This window comes from Dendrobates tinctorius, unplaced genomic scaffold (genome assembly GCF_039654945.1).
Source record: "Dendrobates tinctorius isolate UK_male_01 unplaced genomic scaffold, ASM3965494v1 ptg000279l, whole genome shotgun sequence".
In the NCBI taxonomy this organism is placed as follows: Eukaryota; Metazoa; Chordata; class Amphibia; order Anura; family Dendrobatidae; genus Dendrobates; species Dendrobates tinctorius.
In genome coordinates, this window is record NW_027361946.1 from 3,634,167 (window position 1) to 3,661,650 (window position 27,484).

Consider the following 27,484-nt stretch of genomic DNA (forward strand, 5'->3'; position numbering starts at 1 on the left):
CCGTTGCTCCTGAGCTCGGTTTCCCACCCAGAAAGGATTGGTGGCTTCATAGCTGGTATCACCCTCGGGAGTCCAGTCGTAGATGTCCTGGCTGTACCACTCAGGCTTCTTCCCATCCTTCTTGCCGGTCACTCTTTCGAAGAGGCTGACTTTTTCCTTTTTCCTTGTGTTCTTCTTGCCATTGGCAGTTTTGGAGAAGTTCCCGGGGGCAGCGGACCTCTCCCACGGCTCAGTGCGCTCATCTCCAGGGGCCCACTGTCTGGGCAATGTGGCAAATTTCTGAGGCAAAGAAGCACTGGGACCTGAGACTTTGTGGATCCCACCAGCCAAGCTCACCTCGGGGACCCGGCTTTCCAAGGGGATGTCTTTCGAGGTATCAGTGCTCATAGTTCTTCTGTGGGGAGAGTGGAGGCTTCCTAAAAGACAGAGATGGATTGTTAGAACCCAGAGATGGGTGAAATAGTAATAACAAAAGATGTAAGAAATCCCAAGACATGGCCGACGGCATCACATCCCACGAGGACCGGAACCCTCATATGGAACTATGGTGCAGTGACGACATCGCATTTAATCAGAATTATCACAACTTCCCAACCTAAACCACATTTTGGAGGGTTTCAGCTTCTAAAAAAATAATTTATACAACCAATGGATGAATTTAGCTCAGGTTATAAGCTTTTATTTACATAGCATGGATAAGCGACATAACTGTCAGGGAGTGTATTCCTGGAGGCATCTAGAACCTGCTTACTAGGTCCATTACATGAACTTAGTAAAGAGGCTGGAAAGCAGCTACATCTTCATCATCTTAGGCTACTTTCACACATCAGGTTTTCGGCGTCAGGCGCGATCCGGCGTCGTGCCGGAATGCCGGATCCGGCAAATGTTTTGTAAAACCTGAAGTGCCGGATCCGGTTTTCTGCCGGATCCGTCTTGTTCTTGACAGACAAAACCGGATCCGTCTCATCCGGTTCATCCGTTTTTCTATCCGTTTTTCGACGGATTACGCCGGATCCGGTTTTTAAAATTGACCCTTGTGGCCGAACGGGATTGGCTACTGGAAAACTAGATATAGCATGTTCCTACAGCCCTTCTTTGACAGGTTGTAGAGAAGAAAGTGCAGGTTGGAGAGAAGAGCAAGTTACTGGCGAAGATGGATGTTGTGATTGGAAATATTACCACTAGAAGTTCTGTGACGGTTTCAGGGACAATTTTCCACTATACTTTATGTCACCTCAAGGCAGAGTACACTGGCAGGATGACAGAGTGTGAGAGATTTTTGCCCTAAACTTGTGTACCTTCTGGACCAACAGTATATACCTTTGCCAACCAAAGTTGGCTATCTTGTCATGGTCTACTATTTTTAGCTTTAGGCCACAGGTGTGTACCTGGTTGTGTTTTATGCAAAGTATTTCACCTTTTAACAAAAGTTGTGTACATTGGTAGGAAATCACCAACAATAAACACAACTTTTTAGGTGAAATACTTTGCTTCAAACACAACCAGGAACACAACTGTGGCAAAAAGCTAAAATTTACCCACAGTTATATACCTGGTTTTGAATACCTTTTTACCTTTGAAATACCATGTATTTAACCTTTTTTTAAAACATAGTTCGCCGCAGAAAGAAATGACAGACAACCATTGTGAAACGATAATTTAACTTTTATTTAAATTTTTTTTTTTTGTAAAATGTTTTTAAAGTGCAAAAAAACTTTTTTAGAAAGGTTTTAAACCCAATGGGCATTTTTATTACAAAAAACACATTATAAATCTGTGTAGTGTGGGGTGGAAATACTGCTGGAGGGGCTGCGGGACACTTCGACACTGGGTGTGTGGAGAGAGGACTGGGATCTTGGTGGGGAAGGAACAGTTAGAGGTGAAGGTGTGGAAAAAACTACAGAATGGGTGGACATGTGGGAAGCAGAAGAGGTGGTGGGTGGTGGAGTGGAGGGTTGGGCAGGGACTGTAGGAGCAGATGATGTTGATGGAAAGTTGTATGGGGAAGGAGTTTGGTACGGGGCAGGTTGCTGGAAGTGGGGAGATGTCTGGTACTGGGGAGGTTGCTGGTATGTAATAGGAGGGGGAGGATGGAAAGTGGCTGGAGGGGGTGCAGATGTAATAGGAGGGGGAGGATGGAAAGTGGCTGGAGGGGGTGCAGATGTAATAGGAGGGGGAGGATGGAAAGTGGCTGGAGGGGGTGCAGGTGGAGGAACTACTGTGGTGGGAGGAGGAGGTTGGGAGGTAACGTGCTGGAGAGCACCGTGGCATGAATGCATTACATGCATCTGCTGGGTAGGAGAGAGCGTTTCCATGCGCTCCACAACAGACCTGAAAAAGGTGTGGTTTGGCGAAGATCTTGCTTCTGAATGCATGGATTGCAGAAGTGTCTTCACCTCCAGAATGCTGGAGTTGATCTGCTGAAAGCCTGCGGAGATTTGCTCTGACAAGACTTTTAGACAGTTCTGGAAAGATGCATTCAGATGCAAGAACTCTGGCGCATAAGTCTTTTCCTGACCCCTCTGCCGCTGCCGCCCAGTACCCGCAGGTGTACTAGAGGTGGCAGGGGCAGAAGGGTGGGGTAAAGGGAAAGCGATCTCCTCACCAGCAGCTTCATGTAATGTAGGCGGCCACGATGCTCCTGTGCTGGTGGATGGGACAGATGGGTCGAATGTGTGGGAAGGCAGGGAAGGTGCAGATGTACCGGGGCGGTCGAAGTGTCCCTCGGTGCCGGTCTCCTCAGGGATCGCCTCAGAAGGGTCCAATCGTGCCGGCTCCCGAGTGCTGCTCACCGTGCTGTGGAATAAAGAGAAAAAAAAACAATTAAAATACTGACATGGTATGGCCCTGGCTGAAAAAAAAAAGTTACATCTAACATTTTTTTCACATTTGGTGTGTAATATTTACCTTCTGGTGAGCGTTGTTTCCCGGAGGAACGACAGGGCTTGTGCGTACTTGTACTTGCTCCTGCGTCCTCCAGATCCACTCGGGGCCCGCATCTCTTTATTGAACTCCTTCTTGAAACGATCCCTCACAGACCGCCACCGATTCACAATTCTGTTCCCTGAAACGAGAAAGGTGTGGTTAGTATACAACATCAGTGTTTCCCAAACTCCAGTCCTCATGGTCCCCAGGGGTCATGTTTTCAGGATTTCCATAGTAAATAGAAATCCTGAACACATGATCCGTGGGGACCACGAGGACTGGAGTTCGGGAAACACTGGTTTACATCAAGCAACCGGTACTGTATATACTTACGCTCTTTAATCTGGTCCCGAGCTTCGAGGTCCTCCCAGCGGCCCACAAGGAGAGAACAGATTTCCTCCCAGAGTCGTCGGGTAATGATCAGGTCAGCGTGGCGGCGGTCAGCCATATTCCAGAGCGGCTCCCTTTCTCTGACGAGATCGATGAGGCGGTCCACATCAATCCCTCCATCCTCACCGTCAGAGTCGGGAGCACACTGTGAAGGCTGGTAAAGAAAAAGACAAAAATAACATAATTAGCCTCCACAAAAGAAATGAAATAAAAAGTGCAAAAAAACAAAGCAAAAATATTTATACTTACACGCTGGTGACCGCCGCGTTGCTGTCGCTGACGACCCTGGGAGGCACTGCGAGGACCTCTTGGCCGAGCACCAGATTGGGAAGACTAGAGAAGAAAACAAAAAATGTTATGTCTTTGGATGTAGGCATTTGTTTGCTGTGTGTGGTCTGCAGAACATTGTTTTCTATGTGTTGTGTGTAGTGTGATGTTGTGTTTCTGCGTTTGATGCAAAAAACTTACCAATTGTGAGCCCACTCCAGGTGTCTGTCCACCCCTTCCTTCTTCTTCTGGGAGCTCCTCTTCATCTTGTGATTCCTGTTTTGAAATAAAAGGCAATGAATAGACATATATTACAGAGATGATGGATTTTGGAAATAAAAACTTACCGTCAAACGCTGACGATGCGAGGGAGGGCTCCCAGAAGAAGATGTGCTGTCCTGTTGATGGCCAGACTCCATGGCTGTGGGTATTGCTGCTGCCAGTGATGCCATTTCTGCTGCTGCTGCATCTCTTTGGCGGCTGTTGAATAAAGAGAAACAAAGGGCCAATGAATATCTTGATATTCCATAGCCCTAGTTTGGAGGAATGGGGGATTTGATAATTACAGTCTCTCATCTGCTTCTGGACTCCCCTCCCGTTCAGCATGCTGCTCCATTTGGGGTGGTGCTGATGGTGCTGCTGCTGCAGATGTCTGCTGCCTTCTCCTGCTCCTGGTTCTTGGCTTGGGTGGCATGTTGGGTGTGGCTGAGGGTCCCATTGTCTTGCTTTTATATATCTCCTGTGGGCAGAGCTACTGAGCATGCTCAGACCAAAAAAACCGGATCCGGCGCATTGCGGCGCTCATAGGCTTTCATTGTGTGAAAAAGCCGGACGCGCCGGATCCGGCGGGTACGGCTTTTTCGCCGGAGACAAAAAACGTTACAGTAGACGTTTTTTCCAGACGCCGGATCGCGACACATTGCGACACATTGCCGGATCCGGCGAAAACCGGATGAAACGCATGGCCATCCGGCGCGATCCGGCGCAAATGCAAGTCAATGGGGGGGAAACCGGATCCGGCATTGCATTTCACCGGATCCGGTTTCTGTCAAAAGCGCCGGATCGCGCCTGACGGCGAAAACCTGATGTGTGAAAGAGGCCTTAGGATGTCTAGAATGTGACCAGAACTGTCTTAGGATTATGCACAATGGTGAGTAGTTAATCTGGATTTAGGAGCACCTAAAATGTGGTGACATCTAGGTAGGGCATTCCAGTGATTACATCCAAAATATGGACACCCTCGGATCCAGAACAAACCTGACCAAACTGAAGCAGTTAAAGGAATGGGAATTGTGGTATACTGCCCAGAATTTGGGGGTGCTCTTTGTTGAATGGCAGTGAGAAACTCTAACTGATGCCACATTTGTCATTATTTCTACCCTCCAAAAGCAGATCCCCCTGAATAGAGAAGTGGAGACAGGAGCCATTGGTCCGTGTTCCACCATTCAGCCTATGCGTTTGACACTGAGCACAGCAGGTGTGAGGACATCACTATAACAAGCTTGCAGTGCTGCCAATTAATTGCTTTGTCAGTCACATGTGGGAACATGTTCTGTAGGGGATCGCACTGTGTGTGGAACAATGTACTGTGGGGACATCATACTGTGTATGGGGGAATGTACTGTGGGGACATCATACTGTGTATGGGGGAATGTACTGTGGGGACATCATACTGTGTGTGGGTGAATGTACTGTGGGGACATCATACTGTGTGTGGGGGAATGTACTGTGGGGACATCATACTGTGTGTGGGGGGAATGTACTGTGGAGACATCATACTGTGTGTGGGGAATGTTCTGTAGGGGATCACACTGTGTGTGGAGGAATGTACTGTGGAGACATCATACTGTGTGTGGGTGAATGTACTGTGGGGACATCATACTGTGTATGGGGGAATGTACTGTGGGGACATCATACTGTGTGTGGGTGAATGTACTGTGGGGACATCATACTGTGTGTGGGGGAATGTACTGTGGGGACATCATACTGTGTGTGGGGGGAATGTACTGTGGAGACATCATACTGTGTGTGGGGGAATGTACTGTGGGGACATCATACTGTGTGTGGGGAATGTTCTGTAGGGGATCACACTGTGTGTGGAGGAATGTACTGTGGGGACATCATACTGTGTGTGGGGGGAATGTACTGTGGGGACATTATACTGTGTGTGGGGGAATGTACTGTGGGGACATCATACTGTGTGTGGGGAATGTTCTGTAGGGGATCACACTGTGTGTGGAGGAATGTACTGTGGAGACATAACACTGTGTGTGGGGGGAATGTACTGTGGGGACATTATACTGTGTGTGGGGGAATGTACTGTGGGGACATTATACTGTGTGTGAGTGGAATGTACTGTGGGGACATCATACTGTGTGTGGGGGAATATACTGTGAGGACATCATACTATGTGTGGGGAATGTACTGTGGGGACATCATACTGTGTGTGGAGGGAATGTACTGTGAGGACATCATAACGTGTGTGGGGAATGTACTATGGGGACATCATACTGTGTGTGGAGGAATGTACTGTGGGGATATCATACTGTGTGTGGGGGGAATGTACTGTGGGAACATCATACTGTGTGTGGGGTGAATGTACTGTGTGGACATCATACTGTGTGGGGGAATGTACTGTGGGGACATCATACTGTGTGATGTATACTGTGACGACAGGTAGGTTACGTCCGAGAGTGGACCCTCTGGATCGCGGCATGTACTGTGGAGACATACTGTGTGTGGGGGAATGTACAGTGGGGACATCATACTGTGTGTGGGGGAATGTACTGTGGGGACATCAAACTGTGTTGGGGAATGTTCTGAGGGGAATGTACTGTGAGGACATCATACATTGTGTGGGGGAATGTACTGTGAGGACATCAAACTGTGTGTGGGGGAATGTACTGTGGGGACATCATACTGTGTGTGGGGGATTGTACTGTGAGGACATCATGCTGTGTGGAGGGGAATGTACTGTGGGGACATCATATTGTGTATGGGGGGAATGTATTGTGGGGACATCATACTGTGTGTGTGGGGAATGTACTGTGGGAACATCATACTGTTTGTGGGGTGAATGTACTGTGTGGACATCATACTGTGTGGGGGAATTTACTGTGTGGGGACATCATACTGTGTGTGGGGAATGTACTGTGGGGACATCATACTGTGTGACGTATACTGTGACGACAGGTAGGTTACGTCCGAGAGTGGTCCCTCTGGATCGCGGCACTGGAGCTCCCGGGGGTGAGCGCGCCAGGTGGTGCCGACCCCTATACAGGGGCCGTTAGGGGCAGGCCCTCGGAAGACAGATGCCGCGACTGCTAGAACCAAGAGGGGCGGCTCAAAGGACTGAGTGAGGGGTGCACGACTGAGAACGAAATGCAGAAGGGAGTAGGAAGTACAGAGTGGAGTGCAGGACGGAAACACAGAGTTTAAGACCAGGCACAGAGAGGGGAGTACGGGACGGAGACACGGAGTACAGGACTGGGCACTGGCGTACAGGACGGAGACACGGAGTACAGGACTGGGTACTGGGGTGCAGGACGGAGAGACGGAGTACAGGACTGAGGAGAGTGAGAAGGGGGAAACCCCTAAATACTAGGCCAGGATACCGTAAGGAAAGGCACACGGTAATCAGGCGTCTCCACCATGTTGGAGACGCCTGATATACCCCGTGCTGTTAGCTGATTGGGCGCTCAGGCTTCTGGGCGGGCGCTGCAGGGTTAAGAGACTTGCAGAGCGCGCGCCCGCGGCCTAAGGCACCCGCACGAAGCAGGCACGCGCCGGACAGAGGGGAACGAGGAGGAGGCGGACACAGTGTGGCGTGGCGAGCGCCGGTGAGCATAGGCGGCGGCTACCACCGCCGACGTAACAGTACCCCCCATTTACGTCTCCCTCTTCTGAGGTTGGACAAAAACCTCCTTAAAAGAAGAGGAGCATTAACATTCTCCTTGGGTTCCCAGGACCTCTCTTCGGGGCCAAAACCTTTCCAATCAATGAGGTAGAGGGTACGCCCCCGAACTTTTTTCACGGCAAGAATTTCTTTCACCTCAAAGACGTCATCGGCCCCTACTGGCAGAGGGGAAGGAGGTGGGACTGAGCGATACCGATTCAGAACAACAGGTTTGAAGAGCGAGACATGGAAGGCGTTAGGGACCCGAAGAGAAGCCGGCAACTTCAATTTATAAGCCACGTTAATGCGTCCCAAAACCTCGAACGGTCCGATGTACCGAGGACCCAGTTTGTAAGAAGGTATCTTCAAGCGGATATACTTAGTTGACAGCCAAACTTTGTCGCCAGGTTGGTATGGCGGAAGATCCCTGCGCCTCGTCTGCATGTCTCTTAATCCGGATACTGGATCTTTCAAGTGCCTCTCTGGTCTCCTTCCAGGCTTGAGAAAATTCGGTAGCGAGGGCATCTGCTGCGGGAACACCAGAAGGCGTAGAGAGAGGTAGTGGAACACCAGGGTTCTGGCCGGAAACCACGAAGAACGGCGTTTTGGTGGTGGACTCATTAGGATGGTTGTTGTGGGCGAACTCTGCCCAGGGCAGAAGAGACACCCAGTTGTCTTGATGGGCATTAGAGAAGTGTCGCAGGTAGGCTGTTAATACCTGATTGATCCGTTCCACTTGCCCATTGGACTGAGGGTGATAAGCAGAGAAGTCCAGAGATATACCCATGAGCTTGCTGAGTGCCCTCCAGAAACGGGAGGTAAACTGGACCCCTCGATCGGAGACAATTCATTGAGGGAGTCCGTGAAGCCTAAAGATCTGGTGTATGAAGACCTTGGCCAGCTCAGATGCCATAGGTAACACGGGCAGCGGGATGAAATGGGCCATTTTGGAGAAGCGATCGACCACTGCTAGGATGGTAGCACACCCGGAAGAGCGTGGTAGATCGGCAAAGAAATCCATACCAATCTGTCGCCAAGGGGCTTCAGGAGGAGGCAGAGGGTGGAGCAGACCGGACGGCAGACTTCTTGGTACCTTGTTCAGAGCACAAGTCGTGCAGGAGGCTATAAAATCGGTCACATCTTGGCGAAGGGATGGCCAGAAGTAGAAGCGCGAAAGAAGGCTGAGGGTTTTCTTGACCCCAACGTGACCCGCAACCTTGGAGGAATGCCCCCAATTCAGGACTTCCGACCTCTTATTATGTGGGATGAAGGTCTTGCCTGGCGGAATGGGACAGAGCGTCACGGGCGCCACGGTGATAGCTTTGGCAGGTTCAATGATGTGAGACGAACCCTTCTCAACCTCAGGTGACTGTAGGGACCTGGATAGAGCATCTGCCTTGATGCTTCTGTCCCCAGGTCAAAAATGAAGTTTGAAGTCAAACCGTGAGAAATATAGCGACCACCTGGCTTGCCTGGAGTTGAGCCTTTGCGCGGACTGAAGTTACGCCAAATTCTTGTGGTCCGTGAAGATTATGAATGGATGAACTGCCCCTTCTAAAAGATACCGCCACTCCTCCAGAGCCATCTTAATGGCCAGTAATTCCCGGTCTCCAATTGCATAATTGCATTCTGCGGGAGAGAATGATTTAGAGAAGTAACCACAAGACACCCCTTGACCAGAAGTTGTCCGCTGAGAAAGGACCGCTCCCGCACCAGTAGAGGAGGCATCCACCTCTAGGATGAAGGGCCTATCGACTAATGGCCGATGTAAAATCAGAGCGGTAGCAAAGGACTGTTTCAAGGCGAGAAAGGCCTCTTCAGCCTCTGGAGTCCAGGCATTTGGTTTGGTCCCTTTCCGGGACAAAGCAGAGATGGGCTTGGTCACCGAGGAGAAGAAGGGAACGAACTGTCTGTAATAGTTCGCGAAACCCAGGAACCGTTGGATGGCTTTCACTCCAACCGGACGTGGCCATTTGAGCACAGCAGACAATTTTTCGGGATCCATTTTTACTCCGGAGTCCGTGATGATATACCCTAGGAAGGGCAACGAGGTTTGCTCGATCAGACATTTTTCTAGTCTAGCGTAGAGTCTGTTCTGCCGTAGACGTTGCAGAACCAGCCGAACACTCCTTCTGTGGGTGGTTAAGTCAGGGGAAAAGATGAGTTTGTCATCTAGGTATACGACACATGAGTAGAGTAGGTCTCGAAAGATCTCATTAACGAACTCCTGGAAAACCGCCGGGGCATTACAGAGACAAAAAGGCATAACCAAATACTCGTAATGGCCGTCCGGAGTATTGAAGGCCGTCTTCCATTCATCCCCGGCACGGATTCGGATCAAGTTATAGGTTCCCTGCAGATCCAATTTGGTAAAGATTCGGGCCCCTCTCAAACGGTCAAAGAGATTTTGGATCAGTGGAAAGGGATACCTATTTTTGACCGTGATACTGTTCAGGCCTCGGTAGTCAATACATGGCCTAAGGGATCCATCTTTCTTCCGGACGAAAAAGAACCCTGCTCCAGCAGGAGAAGATGACTTCCGAATAAAACCCCGAGCCAAGTTTTCCTGGACATATTCAGACATGGCCGCGGTTTCTGCCGGAGACAGAGGATAAATTCTTCCCCTGGGAGGAATTGCTCCTGGCAACAGCTCAATTGGGCAGTCGTAGGCACGATGCGGCGGTAGTGTCTCAGCCTCCTTCTTAGTGAAGACGTCGGCGTACAAGTGGTAAGCCATAGGAAGCCCAGGAAGATCAATAGGAGCTTGCTGCAGACTTGGGCGAGATACCGGCAACAGACAGTGTTCATGGCAGAAGTGTCCCCAGCGGAGGATCTCCCCGGAACGCCAGTCTAGAACGGGCTCATGTAGACGAAGCCAGGGTAAGCCGAGGAGCACGGCGTGGGACAAACTGGGCAAACATAAAAGGCGATTTTTTTCTAGGTGAAGAGCTCCAACTTGTATCTCCACCTCGACAGTGACCATGGTGATGGGTTCAGCTAGTGGTTTGCCATCCATGGAGGTGATGGAGCGTGGATTCTCTAACGTAACAAACGGAATTCGGAGCTGGTCCACTTCTTTGAGCCGGATGAAGTTACCAGCCGCACCCGGAGTCCACATACGCCTTCACAGATCTGCGCTCCTTACCTAAAACAAATAAAGCTGAAATAGTAAGGGGCAGAGAGGAATCGGTGTCAGCTAGGAAGGCTTCTCTTACCTGGCCTAGGCGGAGGTGTTTCCCGGCCGCACTGGGCAAGTACGCACAAAATGATTAGCCCCACCACAATAAAGGCATAGGCCCTGCGTCCTTCTCTCCCTGCATTCTTGCTCGGACAACCTTAATCGATCTACTTGCATGTGCTCAGGAGAGGAATTACTAGAAGACGCCGGAGAGCGGGGAATGGGCGCTTGGTATAGCCTAAAAGATCTCTTCTCCCTAACTGACTCCCGGGTGCGTTCCTGAAACCGTAAATCTATACGGGTAGCTAGGGATATAAGATCTTCCAGAGAGGTAGGAGTGTCTCGGCCGGCAAGCTCATCCTTTATTTTACCGGAGAGTCCCCTCCAAAAGGCCCCAACTAAAGCTTCATTATTCCACCCCAGTTCAGAGGACAGTGTCCGGAAGCGGATAGCATACTGTCTTACAGTGAGAGCCTTGGCGATGATTTAAAAGAGCCTCAGTGGTGGAGGCCACACGGCCAGGCTCATTAAAGACCCTGCGAAAAAGTATCCAAAAAGTTGTGGATGCTTGATACCACCGGGTCATCTCTCTCCCACAGGGGATTTACCCACGCTAAGGCCTCCCCCTCAAGATGGGACACATCTACCTTGGCCCGATCAGAGGGGTATTGCTGAGGCAGAAGCTCAAAGTGCAAGCGGCACTGGTTTAAAAACCCCCGACACAACTTAGGGTCGCCACTAAACCTGGGAGGTTTCCCCAAGCGTGGTGGCGGATGGGATAGGGGGTCCCGAGGTGGGGCTGAAGCGGCAGCAGAGGACTGTAGGGACTGGAGTCGGTCGTCCACGGACGCCATGTAGCTCAGAATATGGGACTGGGCGTCACGCTGCTGCGCAAGCTCCTGCTGGAGTCCCGCTAGTAATGGGGCGCTCCCCGGATCGGTAGTTTGTAAGGCGGAAAGGCGGGTGTCCATGGATTTCATGAAGGACATTATTCTAGTTTGATTTTCACGCAAAAAGAGCAATTCTTTCTGTGTGGCTGCCGAGGCGCTAGCAGGGTCCATGGCCTGATTATACGGAAACATGGAGTATAGGACCAGGCACAGAGAGGGGAGTACGGGACGGAGACACGGAGTACAGGACTGGGCACTGGGGTGCAGGACGGAGACACGGAGTACAGGACTGGGCACTGGGGTGCATGACGGAGACACGGAGTACAGGACTGGGCACTGGGGTGCATGACGGAGACACGGAGTACAGGACTGGGCACTGGGGTGCATGACGGAGACACGGAGTACAGGACTGGGCACTGGGGTACAAGAAGGAGACACGGAGTACAGGACTGGGCACTGGGGTGCAGGACGGAGACACGGAGTACAGGACTGGGCACTGGAGTACAGCACTGAGGAGAGTGAGAAGGGGGAAACCCCTAAACACTTGGCCAGGATACCGTAAGGAAAGGCACACGATAATCAGGCGTCTCCACCATGTTGGAGACGCCTGATATACCCCGTGCTGTTAGCTGATTGGGCGCTCAGGCTTCTGGGCGGGCGCTGCAGGGTTGAGACCTGCAGAGCGCGCGCCCGCGGCCTAAGGCGCCTGCACGAAGCAGACACGAGCCGGACAAAGGGGAACGAGGAGGAGGCGGGAACATTGCAGCGTGGCGAGCGCCGGTGAGTATAGTCGTCGGCGGGCCCCGCCGCTGCTGGGACGTAACATACTGTGCGGGGGAATGTACTGTGTGGGGACATCATACTGTGTGTGGGGGGAATGTACTGTGGGGACATCGTTCTGTGTGGGGACATCATACTGTGTGTGGTGGGAATGTTCTGTGGGGACATCATACTGTGTGTGGGGGAATGTACTGTGAGGACATCATACTGTGTGTGGAGGAATGTACTGTGGGGACATCATACTGTGTGTGGGGGGAATGTACTGTGGGAACATCATACTGTGTGTGGGGTGAATGCACTGTGTGGACATACTGTGTGTGGGGTGAATGCACTGTGGGGACATCATACTGTGTGGAGGGGAATGTACTGTGAGGACATCATACTGTGTGTGGGGGGAATGTACTGTGGGGACATCATACTGCGTGGAGGGGAATGTACTGTGAGGACATCATACTGTGTGTGTGGGAAAGTACTGTGTGTGGAGGAATGTACTGTGGGGACATCATACTGTGTGGAGGGGAATGTACTGTGGGGACATCATACTGTGTGTGGTGGGAATGTACTGTGGGGACATCATACTGTGTGTGGTGGGAATGTACTGTGGGAACATCATATTGTGTATGGTGGGAATGTACTGTACGGACATCATACTGTGTGTGGAGGATTGTACTGTGGGGACATCATACTGTGTGGGGGGAATGCACTGTGGGAACATCATACTGTGTGTGGGGGGAATGTACTGTGGGAACATCATACTGTGTGTGGGGTGAATGCACTGTGGGGACATCATACTGTGTGGAGGGGAATGTACTGTGAGGACATCATACTGTGTGGAGGGGAATGTACTGTGAGGACATCATACTGTGTGTGGGGGAATGTACTGTGGGGACATCATACTGTGTGGGGGGAATGCACTGTGGGAACATCATACTGTGTGTGGGGGGAATGCACTGTGGGAACATCATACTGTGTGTGGGGGGAATGCACTGTGGGGACGTCATACTGTGTGTGGAAGAAATGTACTGTGGGGACATCATACTGTGTGTGGGGGGAATGTACTGTGGGGACATCATACTGTGTGGAGGAATGTACTGTGGGGACATCATACTGTGTGTGGAGGAATGTACTGTGGGGACATCATACTGTGTGTGGAGGAATGTACTGTGGGGACATCAAACTGTGTGTTGGGGAATGTACTGTGGGGACAACATACTGTGTGTGGAGGGGAATGTACTGTGGAGGGGAATGTACTGTGGAGACATTATACTGTGTGTGGGGGCATGTACTGTGGGGACATCATACTGTGTGTGGGGGAATGTACTGTGTGTGGGGGAAATGTACTGTGGGGACATCAAACTGTGTGTTGGGGAATGTAGTGTGGGGACATCATACTGTGTGTGGAGGAATGTACTGTGGGGACATCATACTGTGTGTGGGGGAATGTACTGTGGAGACATCATACTGTGTGTGGGGGAATGTACTGTTTGTGGGGGATTGTACTGTGGGGACATTAAACTGTGTTGGGGAATGTACTGTGGGGAAATCATACCGTGTGGAGGGGAATGTACTGTGAGGACATCATACTGTGTGTGGGGGAATGTACTGTGGGGACATCATACTGTGTGGAGGGGAATGTACTGTGAGGACATCATACTGTGTGGGGGAATGTACTGTGTGTGGGGGAATGTACTGTGGGGACATCATACAGTACATTCCCCCACACACAGTATGATGTCCCCACAGTACATTCCCCCACACACAGTATGATGTCCCCACAGTACATTCCCCCACACACAGTATGATGTCCCCACAGTACATTCCCCCACACACAGTATGATGTCCCCACAGTACATTCCCCCACACACAGTATGATGTCCCCACAGTACATTCCTCCACACACAGTATGATGTCCCCACAGTACATTCCCCCACACACAGTGGGGACATCATACTGTGTGTGGAGGAATGTACTGTGGGGACATCATACTGTGTGTGGGGGAATGTACTGTGGGGACATCATACTGTGTGTGGGGGAATGTACTGTGGGGACATCATACTGTGTGTGGAGGAATGTACTGTGGGGACATCATACTGTGTGTGGAGGAATGTACTGTGTGGAGGAATGTACTGTGGGGACACCATACTGCGTGTGGGGGAATGTACTGTAGGGACATCAAACTGCGTGTTGGGGAATATACTGTGGTGACATCATACTGTGTGGAGGGGAATGTACTGTGAGGACATCATACTTTGTGTGGGGGAATGTACTGTGGGGACATCATACTGTGTGGAGGGGAATGTACTGTGAGGACATCATACTGTGTGTGATGAATGTACTGTGTGGACATCATACTGTGTGTGGGGGAATGTACTGTGTGGACATCATACTGTGTGTGGGGGAATGTACTGTGTGGGACATCATACTGTGCGTGGGGGGAATGTACTGTGGGGACATCATACTGTGTGTGGAGGGAATGTACTGTGTGGGACATCATACTGTGTGTGGAAGGAATGTACTGTGGGGACATCATACTGTGGGTGGGGAATGTACTGTGGGGACATCATACTGTGAGTGGGCGGAATGTACTGTGTGGGACATCATACTGCGCGTGGGGGGAATGTACTGTGTGGGACATCATACTGCGCGTGGGGGGATTGTACTGTGGGGATATCATACGGTGTGGGGGCAATGTACTGTTCTGGCATCATACTGTGTGTGGGTGAATTGTACCAGGAGATGTAAATTTATGTAAATTCGCTAAGTGTATCCTCACCATTCCTTCAATGGTGCCGTGAACAGTTCCTCCACATACAGTACTTTTTCTCCAGACACACACGGCCACATCATGTTCTATCCTGCTCCCACCTGCTAACGCTCTGTCTGCTACTCCTCATTTCTGCCAATGTATCCCCAAATCCTGGCCCTCCTCAATACATCCCCACACTCATTTCTAACACCCTGCCGCGATTCTCTACAAGTTTTCGCAACCATGATAACCTCATACCCATTCATCCAGCCCCTTCTCCCCCGATCCTCCTACCTGGAGCACTATGGAACGCACGCTCTGTCTGCCTTAAACTGTCGTTTATCCATGACCTCTTTATCGCAGATTCCATCTCTCTCACACCCCTCACCCCAGCAACAAACGTGGTGGAGGAGTTGGCTTGCTCCTCTCCGATACCTGCTCCTTTACCCCAATTCCTCTACAACCCTCCACTACTCTTCCCTCATTTGAGGTGCACTCCATCCGCATCTACTCCCTCTTCAACCTCCAGTTGGCTGTCATCTACCGCCCCCCAGAACTAGCCATTTCCACCTTCCTCGACCAATTCACCACCTGGCTACTTAATTTCCTTTCTGCTGACATCCCCACTATCATGATGGGTGACTTCAACATCCCCATTGACACTTATACCTCAGCTACCTCTAAACTTTTGTCACTGACTGCCTCCTTTGGCAATTGTCCTCCGCGGCCAGTCACAAAGATGGCCACACGCTGGACCTCATCTTCACCTGCTTCTGTTCCCTTACTAATCTCACTAGTTCACCCCTCCATGTCTGACAACAACCTACTGACATTCTCTTCCTCTCCTAGTGCACAACCCCCACTCCACAAACTCACTCACCCTTGCAGAAATCTCACACCTCAATTTACACTCACTCTCTGAATCTCCGTCTCCCTCTTACAGACATAGCTATCTTACATGACACAGATGCTGCTGCCACTTTTCATGGCTACTTTTACACTTGCGTTAGGAGGCTCCGCCCCTTGCCACGCCCCCTCCGGTCAGCTCCTCCTATGGGCGCATGACGCTGCATGCGACCTGCGTACCCTATCGTTAGCATTGGGTATGCAGGCCGTGCGCTGGCATGCTTTTACCGGTGCATGCGCCCTTTTGACGGTGCGCCGAGCGCACCAAAATGCAACACGGTGCGTTTGGCACACCGTCAAAAGGGCCATTGCGCCGGCAAAAGCATACCAGTGCACGGCCTGCGTACCCAACGCTAACGATAGGGTATACAGGTCGCATGCAGCGTCATGCGCCCATAGGAGGAGCTGACCAGAGGGGGCACGGCAGGGGGCGGAGCTGCACTGCGGCCGTGCGCTGCGCCTCCTAACGCAAGTGTGAAAGTAGTCTATAACATCACAATAACAGCAACACTCGATTCGGCCACCCTCCTCATGCACAGCAAAACTTGTACAATCAACAGGTAACCCTGGCTGACCAGCCTGACCAAAGAATTGAGACAGACTTCCAGGGTTGCTGAGTGGAGATGGAAGAGATCTCGTTCTGCCGAGAACTTCATCGCAAACAAGCAGGAAATTCTATGGTTCTGATTCTGCTGCAGGTACGGACGCCGGCTATACTGAACCTCATCGTCAGGTGCAGTGGCCGCAGCTCCAGACTTCATTTTGCTCAATTAGAAACTGTAAAATTAACTGAATATTAATATAACAGACTGAAATATTAACAATAATATTGAGCAGAATTAAATTCAGTCTATTGCTGAGGCCCCTCACACCATGCACTGTCCTCCCCCACTGCATCTAGCTCACTCTTTGATTTTGAACCAGTAACAGAAGTAATCAGGCTCCTTGCATCTTCTCACCATACCACTTGCACCAGTGACCCCATTCCATCACATCTCCTCCAATCCCTTTCCCCTGCTGTCACCACTCACCTAACAAAAATATTTAACCTCTCACTCTCTTCCGGTATCTTTCCTTCCTCATTTAAGCATGCCATCATACAGCCATTACTTAAAAAACCATCCCTCGACCAAAACTGTGCCGCCAACTATAGACCTGTCTCTAATCTTCCCTTCATCTCTAAACTCCTGGAACGCCTGGTCCACTCTCGTCTTATCCGCTATCGCTCTGATAACTCTCTTGTCGGCCCTCTACAATCCGGTTTCTGCTCTTTACACTCTACTGAAACTGCCCTCACTAAAGTCTCTAATGATCTACTAACAGCTAAAACTAATGGGTCACTACTCCATGCTAATTCTCTTGGATCTCTCTGCAGCATTCGACATGGTGGATCATCAGCTCCTCCTCACTATGCTCCGTTCCATTGTCCTCAAGGACACTGTTCTCTCCTGGTTCTCCTTCTATCTCTCTGACCGCTCCTTTACTGTATCTTTTGCCAGTTCCACCTCCTCCTTACTGTTGGGGTTCCTCGAGGATCAGTCCTAGGCCCCCTCCACTTCTCCTTGTACACTGCCCCTATTGGTTAAACAATCAGTAGATTTGGGTTCAAGTACCATCTCTATGCTGATGACACCCAATTATACACTTCTCCTGACATCACGCCTGCCTTTTTGGAAAACACCAGTGATTGTCTTACCGCTGTCTCTAACACCATGTCCTCCCTCTGAAACTGAACCTGTCAAAAACTGAACTCCTCGTGTTTCCTCCCTCTACTAACCTACCTATGCCCGACATTGTGTGACAAGCGTCAGCTTACGCTGAGTCGTTTTTCTTGAATGAGTGGACCCTCTGGACCATGCCGCCCACCGACCTAGGGTGAGCTGACCTAGTGAGAACCCACCCCCTGTACAGGGAGTGTCAGGGGCAAGACCAAGGGGGTGAGTCACCACGGCAGCTGGACCAGATGGCCGGCTCAAGGAGACACTATAGAGTGTCTGGCAACAGGACAGACAGGATACCAAATATAAAGCGAAGTTTCTTCAGCAAAGGTGGTTTCACACTTTATTCAGGTGCAAGGCATAAACAGGGAATCAGGTGCAGGGCACAAACAGTGAAACATGGCAAGATGTGTGCAAGGGCACGCCAAATGTTCCAGGCATAACACGTGCACAAAAACATACCAGGGTCCAGGGCAGGGTACGTGTTAGGGATCACACGAGGGTTCCTAGAAGGGATGCATGCTAGGACACGCCAGAGTCCAAGACAAGGTGCGCGCCGAGAGACACGCCAGAGTCCAAGGCAGGGTGCGTGCAAGGACACGCCAGGATCCAAGACGGGGTGCGATGGCATCGGACTCCGGACTACTGGCAATGACCAACAGGGTCCAGGCATCAGGCTGCGGACATCAGCTCTGGACATCAGGCCGCAGTCATCTGGTTCTGGACCTCTGGCAGCGGTCGGCAGGTTTCAGGAATCCGGCAGGCAAGCCAGGGTTCAAGGCAGGGTGCGTGCTTGGAGCCACGCCAGTTTTCAAGGCAGGGTGCGTGCTTGGAGACACACCAGGATCAGGTTCACAGGACGGAGGTCTGCGCATGCCGAGGGGCATGCCAGGGACAGGTACAAGGATGGTGGCCTGCGCGTGCGACGACACAACAGGGACAGACGAGACAGAGTCCTGCGCGTGCAGAGAGGCACACCAGGGTCAGGCGAGGCAGAGTCCTGCGTGTACAGAGAGGCACGCCAGGGTCAGGCGAGGCAGAGTCCTGCGCGTGCAGAGAGACACGTCAAGAACAGGGTTAGGGCCTGTGCGTGCAAGAGGGCACGACAGGGGACATGGCAAAGCCTGCGCGTACTTTTACAGAAGCACGGGGAGGTATGCCATGGGCAGGCGAGGGCCTGCACGTGCTTTAGAGAGCACAGTGCGGAAACAGCGTGAAGTGCAAGGGAGCACAGAGAGCACGGCTGGGGCACTGGCTAGCTGATCGGGCTGCGGCACTGACAGACAGGCAAGACTCCAGCGAACCCGGCTGAGGCATGGCAGGCAACACAGCTGTCATTGACCGACGAGCACGGCTGAGGCACAAGCAGGCGGGCACGGCTAGGGCGGGCAAGGCTGAGGCACAAACAGGAGGCTAGGAAGGCCAGGTGCATGCAAAGGGTACACGGAGCAGCAAAGCAAGGCAAGACGAGAAACAGGGCAGAGCATAGGCAGAATACGGAACCAGGGATGGAAGCATAGGCAGAAACACGGAATCAGGATGGAGCAAGAACAGAGCTAGCAGTGGAGCGTAGGCCGAAGCCCAGAGCCGAGCCAAGGCAGAGCCTTGGGACTGCCTAGAAACGTGCAAGAGAGCACAATAGGAAAGAGTCTAGCAGCGGAGTGTAGGCCGAAGCCCAGAGCTGGGCAAAGGCAGAGCTTTGGGACTAGACATGGAGAAGAGCACCAAAAGTAAGAGAGGAGGAATGGTGCGTGTGCCAGGGAGCACTACAGAGCACCATGGGAGAGAGCGAGGCAGAGCAAGCAAAGACAGAGACCATAGGGAGGAACAAGGCAGAGCATAGCAAAGGCAAGACATGGCAGAAACAGGCAAGGCAGATAATAACAGAAGGACTACAAGTCCAAGCAGGACAAGGACGAACATGGCACAACGGACAAACATAAGACAAGGCACGGGACAAGAGACGGAGTACGAGCACGGAGCGTGTGCAGAGACGCACGACAGAGCAAAGTGCAAGGGCACAGAATAGAGGGAGCGACCCAGCAGACCAAGCAGCCATGCAGGGAAGCAACACAATACTCAGGCCCTGAGCATAGGAAAGAGGCAGTCTGATATAGGGCATAGCACCTCCACTTCCGGGTCAGGACCAGGGGAGAACTTCCAGTTCACATCCTCCAGGATCACAGGGAGCAGTCACATGATCAGGATTCCAGACATGCAGGGATGATTGCAGAACCAGTGCTGAAACCTAGGCAGGTGACATGATCAGAGTTCCAGACATGCAGAGATGAATGCAGAACCAGCCTCTGCTGGAACATAGGAAGGACACATGATCAGGGCTTCTAGACATGACAAGACAATCACAGAAGGCAGAGCAGAAACGCAGGCATCCCGCAGCTCAACAGTCATGAGGTAAGTGTGCACACTGCTCTAGGGAACATGCAGGATAGCAGACATGAGATGCGTGTGCACACCACTCCTAGAGTCATGAGGCAAAACAGACATGGCGTACATGCCAGACATGGCGGACATGACACATTGCCATCTCCGTGTGTAGTTCCACTATTACTCCCCAGCATCATGCTCGCTGTCTTGGGGTCATACTTGATTCAGAGCTTTCATTCACCCTCCATATCCGATCACTGGCTCGCTCTTGTTATTTGCACCTCAAAAACATTTCTAGAATTCTACCCTTTCTTAATTTCGACTCTGCAAAAACTCTTACTGTTTCTCTTATTCATTCTCGTCTGGACTATTGTAACGCTCTTCTAATCGGTCTCCCTCTTATCAAACTCTCCCCCCTCCAATCCATCCTGATTGCTGTAGCTAGGATCATATTCCTCACCAAACATTATACTGATGCCTCCACCTTGTGCCAGTCATTACACTGGCTACCCATCCACTCCAGAATTCAGCATAAACTTATTACCCTCACCCACAAAACACTCCATGGCTCAGCACCACCCTACATCTCCTCCCTCGTGTCAGCCTACCACCCAACCCGCGCCCTCCGTTCTCCTAATGACCTGATGTTAGCATCCTCAATAATCAGAACCTCCCACTCCCGTCTCCAAGACTATACACGTGCTGCGCCAATTCTTTGGAATGCACTACCCAGGCTAGTACGATTAATCCCCAATCCCCAGTTTTAAGCGTGCCCTGAAAACGCATTTGTTGTGACTGGCCTATCGCCTCAACGCATTAACCTAAATATCCCTGTGTAGCTCATTCAAAATTTTTTACCGTAACCAGGTTGCTCGCATCATGTTCTCACATGCTTTATGCATTTAATAGCCATCCGTGTCTGTACTGTTACACATTTAGACTGTTATCTGGTTCATGCAGCAACAGGATCACCCGATTCTTACACTATGGATGGTCCAAACCATAAAAATAACAGCAATTGTTACCACCCACCTTTCGTGTCTCCCCTTTTTCCTCATAGACTGTAAGCTTGCGAGCAGGGCCCTCATTCCTCTTGGTATCTGTTATGATCTATGTGATTATTGTTATGCTGTAATGTCTATTGTCTGTACAAGTCCCCTCTGTAAAGTGCTGCGGAATATGTCGGCGCTATAGAAATAAAATTATTATTACCATTTTAGGTCTCCACAGCATCAATCTTTCAATGCCCTTTGGGAAAATGAATTCCCCACTGCTGATATCTAGAAAATTGCAATCATTGCATCCAGAACACAAGCACTTCTGGTATTCAGAACACTGTAGTAATTACATCTTGAACCTGAATATTCCTGGTATCTAGAACAGTGCAGTAGTTACATCTAGAACATGAGGAGTCCTGGTATCAAGAACACTGCAGTAATTGCATCCAGAACACATTCACACCCAATATCTAGAAGATTGCCGTGATTATATCTAGAGCACAAGCGCACCTGGTATCAGAACATGATCACTCCTAGTATCCCAAGCATTCCTTGGCATCCAGAAAATTACATGGATTACATCCAGAACACGAGCACGCCTGACATCCAGAACAGTGCATTGATTACATCCAGAAAACAAGCACTCCTGGTATCTAGGACATAAGTGCTCATGGGGTCTAAAAAATGATAATTCCTTCTATTAAGGACAAGCACTGCTGGTATCTCAAACATGAGCATTCCTGGCATCTAGAACACAAGCACTCCAAGGAATACTTGTGTTCTGGATACCAGGAGTGCTTGTGTTCTGGTATCTGGAGCACTGCTCTCATTAAACACTGAGTGTTCATGTTTTAGATCCAGAACACGAGCACTCCTGGTATCTACAACATGATGATTCACAAGAAATACTGGCATCTATTAATACGATTATTCCTTGCATCTAGAACACACTTGCTCCTTTATCTAGAATATGAATCCTCTTATCTAGAACATGATTCCTCTTATCTAGAACACATGCACTCTTTGTATGTAGAACACAATGGGCACCCCTGGTAGATAGAATATGACCATTCCTTGTATCTAGAAAACAACACTCCAGGTATCTAGAAGCACTACTGGCACCTGTCATATGATCACTCCTGGTATCCAGAACACAATGGTTCCTTGTATGGGTCATTCCATGTCAAGTGATCCAAATCTGATTTTTTTTCACCCGATGTATTTGGATTTCTTTTTAAGTGCTACTTTCGTGAATTACAACATAAGTTTTGCATTTTTATCTTTAATAGTTCATTTTCTATAGATTTCTACAGTTTTGAAAGTCAATTTTGGGCTTGTACGGTGTTACATTGTTTATCATATCTCGGGTTAGAAATAAGATGGGAGAGGCATCATTGTGTTTAATTTCTTAGGTCACAAGATTGTGTTTGCTGATATGTTGTTTCTGAGGAATCAAACTCAAAATTCTGAATGTGTTACTTGCGCTCTTGGTTACATTTGTACAAGGATTCAAGTTGGGCTCTCCTTGGGACCATAATTTTAAGTGATTTTCTAAATAGTCTCATCCTAAACATGTTTAAAACTAAAGTAAAAGAAGCACTATTAACCCCTTAGTGACGGAGCCAATTTGGTACTTAATGACCGGGCCGACTTTTACAATTCTGACCCCTGTCCCTTTATGAGGTGATAGCTCTGGAGCTTCCATGGATCCCGCTGATTCTGACATTGCTTTTTTGTAACATATTGTACTTCATGATAGTGATTAATTAAACTCGGATATGACTTGCATTTATTTATGAAAAAAATGGAAATTTGGCAAAAATTTTGAAAATTTTGCAATTTTCAGTTTTAATTTTTGTACCCTTAAATCAGAGAGTGATGTCACACAAAATAGTTAATAAGTAACATTCCCCACATGTCTACTTTACATCTGCACAATTTTGGAAATAATTTTTTTGTTAGGAAGTTATAATGGTAAAAGTTGACCAGCGATTTCTCATTTTTCCAACAAAACTTCCAAAAAATTTATTAGAGACCACCTTACAGTTCAAGTGACTTTGGGGGTCCTATATGGCAGAAAATACTCAAAAGTGACACCATTCTAAAAACTGCACCCCTCAAGGTGCTCAAAACCACATTCAAGAAGTTTATTAACCCTTCAGGTGCTTAACGAGAACTAAAGTGCTGTGGAAGGAAAAAAATGAACATTATACTTTTTCCCCAAAAAATTTACTTTGGAACCAATTTATTTTATTTTCACAAGGGTATCAGGAAAAAAATGGACCACCAAACTTGTTGTGCAATTTCTCCTGAGAACGCCAATGCCCTGTATGTGGGGGAAAGCCACTGTTTGGGTGCATGGCAGGGCTCAGAAGGGAGGGAGCATCGTTTGACTTTTTGAAAGCAAAATTGTCTGGAATCAATGGTGACACCATGTCGCATTTGGAGACCCCCGATGTACCTATACAGTGGAAACCTTCCAACCCTAACCTCAACAGACCCCTAACCCTAATGGGAAAATAGAAATAAATACTATTTTTTATTTTATTATTTTTCCCTAACTAAGGGGGTGATAAGGGGGGGTTATTTACTATTTTTTTTATTTTTATCACTGTGATAGGGTCTATTGCAGTGATCAAAATGAATCAACAGCAAAAATTTTCCATTGTTGCCGGCCAGCAGATCTTGGTGTGCGCACTGCGCGTGCGCCCGGCATTTTCTCCCAAAAGACGCAGGCGGCCCGAAGGACGTCACGGGGGGGGGGGGGGTTGCAGGAACAATGGTGGTACTGGGGGGTTGGGAACGGGGGACCCTATTTCTCTCTCCTCTGATGTGTGATCACATTAGAGAGAGAAATTAAATGGAAAATCTGATTTTTATTTTCTTTTTGCGGTCACTGTTATACCATTAATAACGGCGATCGCAAAACCAGGGTCAGTGAAAACTCTCTCTGTTTCTTCTCTTTCCCTCGCTCTGTTCTTCCTTTCTCTCTCCCTCTCTTTTTCCTCTCTTTCCCCTCTTTCTTTCTCTGTTATTTCTTTACCCTCTGTTATTTCTCTCTCCTTTCTTTCCTTCTCTCTCTGTTCTTTTTATCTCTCTCTGTGCTTTCTTTCTCCCTCTCTTTTTCCTCTTTCTTTCTCTGTTATTTCTTTACCCTCTGTTATTTCTCTCTCCTTTCTTTCCTTCTCTCTCTGTTCTTTTTATCTCTCTCTGTGCTTTCTTTCTCCCTCTCTTTTTCCTCTTTCTTTCTCTGTTATTTCTTTACCCTCTGTTATTTCTCTCTCCTTTCTTTCCTTCTCTCTCTGTTCTTTTTATCTCTCTCTGTGCTTTCTTTCTCCCTCTCTTTTTCCTCTTTCTTTCTCTGTTATTTCTTTACCCTCTGTTATTTCTCTCTCCTTTCTTTCCTTCTCTCTCTGTTCTTTCTTTTCTCTCTCTGTTCTTTTTTTTTCTTCAGTACCAGTCAGTGTGATCAGCAGTGCTAAATGGGTGTGGTCAGTGGCGTGTCCTAAAATTTGCTGCAGCGCGCACCACAGCCTTCGTCCCTCTTTCCCTTCAAAAGTTGGAAGGTATGCTCCTGCAGCACCCCCTCCACCGTCCCACAGCACCCCCACCACCCTCCCCCCGCATCCGTCCAAAGTCCCCCCACCCTCCCGACACACCTTTACACCCTCCCCCGCTCCCCTGGCGTTTTCACATTTCTCTATCTTTCTTCTGTGCGTCTTGCCCGAGTTATGAGGATAAACAAAGGCAGGCAACACAGAAATTCAGCTTTTCACAACTTTGAAAATTAATTTTATAAAACAAAAATTTATAGAATTTTTTTCCTTCACATTTTGCATCTCAGGCTGGAGACACACGATTATAAATCGGTCCGATTTTGTTCCTTCAAAGTCGGACAAGTGTCTTGCGAGAGTCGTGCGGTTATCATGAGGACAATCTGATTTTTCACACCTAGCATCCGATTTACATCCGACAGCAGTGCGATTTTACAAGAGCTTTTACACAGAGAAATTCTCTCATTTACAAACGAAATATTCGTCCAAACATATATCTCTATATATAAAAATCAATGTGTGTGTGGGATATTAGGGGTAGTAGTCCGGTGACTCTGGCTGACGGTATGATGTAAGATATTAGGGGTAGTAGTCCGGTGGCTCTGGCTGATGGGATGATGTGGGATATTAGGGGTAGTAGTCCGGTGGCTCTGGCTGACGGTATGATGTAAGATATTAGGGGTAGTAGTCCGGTGGCTCTGGCTGATGGGATGATGTGGGATATTAGGGGTAGTAGTCCGGTGGCTGTGACGGGATGATGTGGGATATTAGGGGTAGTAGTCCGGTGGCTCTGGCTGACGGGATGATGTGGGATATTAGTGGTAGTAGTCCGGTGGCTCTGGCTGACGGGATGATGTGGGATATTAGGGGTAGTAGTCCGGTGGCTCTGGCTGACGGGATGATGTGGGATATTAGGGGTAGTAGTCCGGTGGCTCTGGCTGATGGGATGATGTGGGATATTAGGGGTAGTAGTCCGGTGGCTCTGGCTGACGGTATGATGTAAGATATTAGGGGTAGTAGTCCGGTGGCTCTGGCTGATGGGATGATGTGGGATATTAGTGGTAGTAGTCCGGTGGCTCTGGCTGACGGGATGATGTGGGATATTAGGGGTAGTAGTCCGGTGGCTCTGGCTGATGGGATGATGTGGGATATTAGTGGTAGTAGTCCGGTGGCTCTGGCTGACGGGATGATGTGGGATATTAGGGGTAGTAGTCCGGTGGCTCTGGCTGACGGTATGATGTAAGATATTAGGGGTAGTAGTCCGGTGGCTCTGGCTGATGGGATGATGTGGGATATTAGTGGTAGTAGTCCGGTGGCTCTGGCTGATGGGATGATGTGGGATATTAGGGGTAGTAGTCCGGTGGCTCTGGCTGATGGGATGATGTGGGATATTAGGGGTAGTAGTCCGGTGGCTATGGCTGACGGGATGATGTGGGATATTAGTGGTAGTAGTCCGGTGGCTCTGGCTGACGGGATGATGTGGGATATTAGGGGGAGTATTCCGGTGGCTCTGGCTGACGGGATGATGTGGGATATTAGTGGTAGTAGTCCGGTGGCTCTGGCTGACGGGGTGATGTGGGATATTAGTGGTAGTAGTCCGGTGGTTCTGGCTGACGGGGTGATGTGGGATATTAGTGGTAGTAGTCCGGTGGTTCTGGCTGACGGGATGATGTGGGATATTAGTGGTAGTAGTCCGGTGGCTCTGGCTGACGGGATGATGTGGGATATTAGGGGTAGTAGTCCGGTGGCTCTGGCTGACGGGATGATGTGGGATATTAGTGGTAGTAGTCCGGTGGCTCTGGCTGACGGGATGATGTGGGATATTAGGGGGAGTATTCCGGTGGCTCTGGCTGACGGGATGATGTGGGATATTAGTGGTAGCAGTCCGGTGGCTCTGGCTGACGGGATGATGTGGGATATTAGGGGTAGCAGTCCGGTGGCTCTGGCTGACGGGATGATGTGGGATATTAGGGGTAGTAGTCCGGTGGCTCTGGCTGACGGGATGATGTGGGATATTAGGGGGAGTATTCCGGTGGCTCTGGCTGACGGGATGATGTGGGATATTAGGGGTAGTAGTCCGGTGGCTCTGGCTGACGGGATGATGTGGGATATTAGGGGTAGTAGTCCGGTGGCTCTGGCTGACTGGATGATGTGGGATATTAGGGGTAGTAGTCCGGTGGCTCTGGCTGACGGGATGATGTGGGATATTAGGGGTAGTAGTCCGGTAACTCTGGCTGACAGGATGATGTGGGATATTAGGGGTAGTAGTCCGGTAACTCTGGCTGACGGGATGATGTGGGATATTAGAGGTAGTAGTCCGGTGGCTCTGGCTGACGGGATGATGTGAGATATTAGGGGTAGTAGTCCGGTGGCTCTGGCTGACGGGATGATGTGGGATACTAGGGGTAGTAGTCCGGTGGCTCTGGCTGACGGGATGATGTGGGATATTAGGGGTAGTAGTCCGGTGGCTCTGACTGACGGGATGATGTGGGATATTAGGGGTAGTAGTCCGGTGGCTCTGACTGACGGGATGATGTGAGATATTAGGGGTAGTAGTCCGGTGGCTCTGGCTGACGGGATGATGTGGGATATTAGGGGTAGTAGTCCGGTGGCTCTGACTGACGGCATGATGTGAGATATTAGGGGTAGTAGTCCGGTGGCTCTGGCTGACGGGATGATGTGGGATATTAGTGGTAGTAGTCCGGTGGCTCTGGATGACGGGATGATGTGGGATACTAGGGGTAGTAGTCCGGTGGCTCTGGCTGACGGGATGATGTGGGATATTAGGGGTAGTAGTCCGGTGGCTCTGGCTGACGGGATGATGTGGGATATTAGTGGTAGTAGTCTGGTGG

At 49.8% G+C, this 27,484-nt stretch overlaps 1 protein-coding gene across 1 annotated transcript in view; it reads right to left on the bottom strand.

Moving 5' to 3' along the window:
• RAB11FIP2 (RAB11 family interacting protein 2) overlaps nt 1-27,484 on the bottom strand; it is a gene marked incomplete at its 5' end in the record, with an annotated part of 48,827 nt that overhangs the window by 9,931 nt on the left and 11,412 nt on the right. Inside the window, one exon of the mRNA XM_073559896.1 lies at nt 2-416. Within this exon, the coding sequence (XP_073415997.1) occupies nt 2-416 (415 nt within the window). The remainder of the gene's footprint in view (nt 1; nt 417-27,484) is intronic.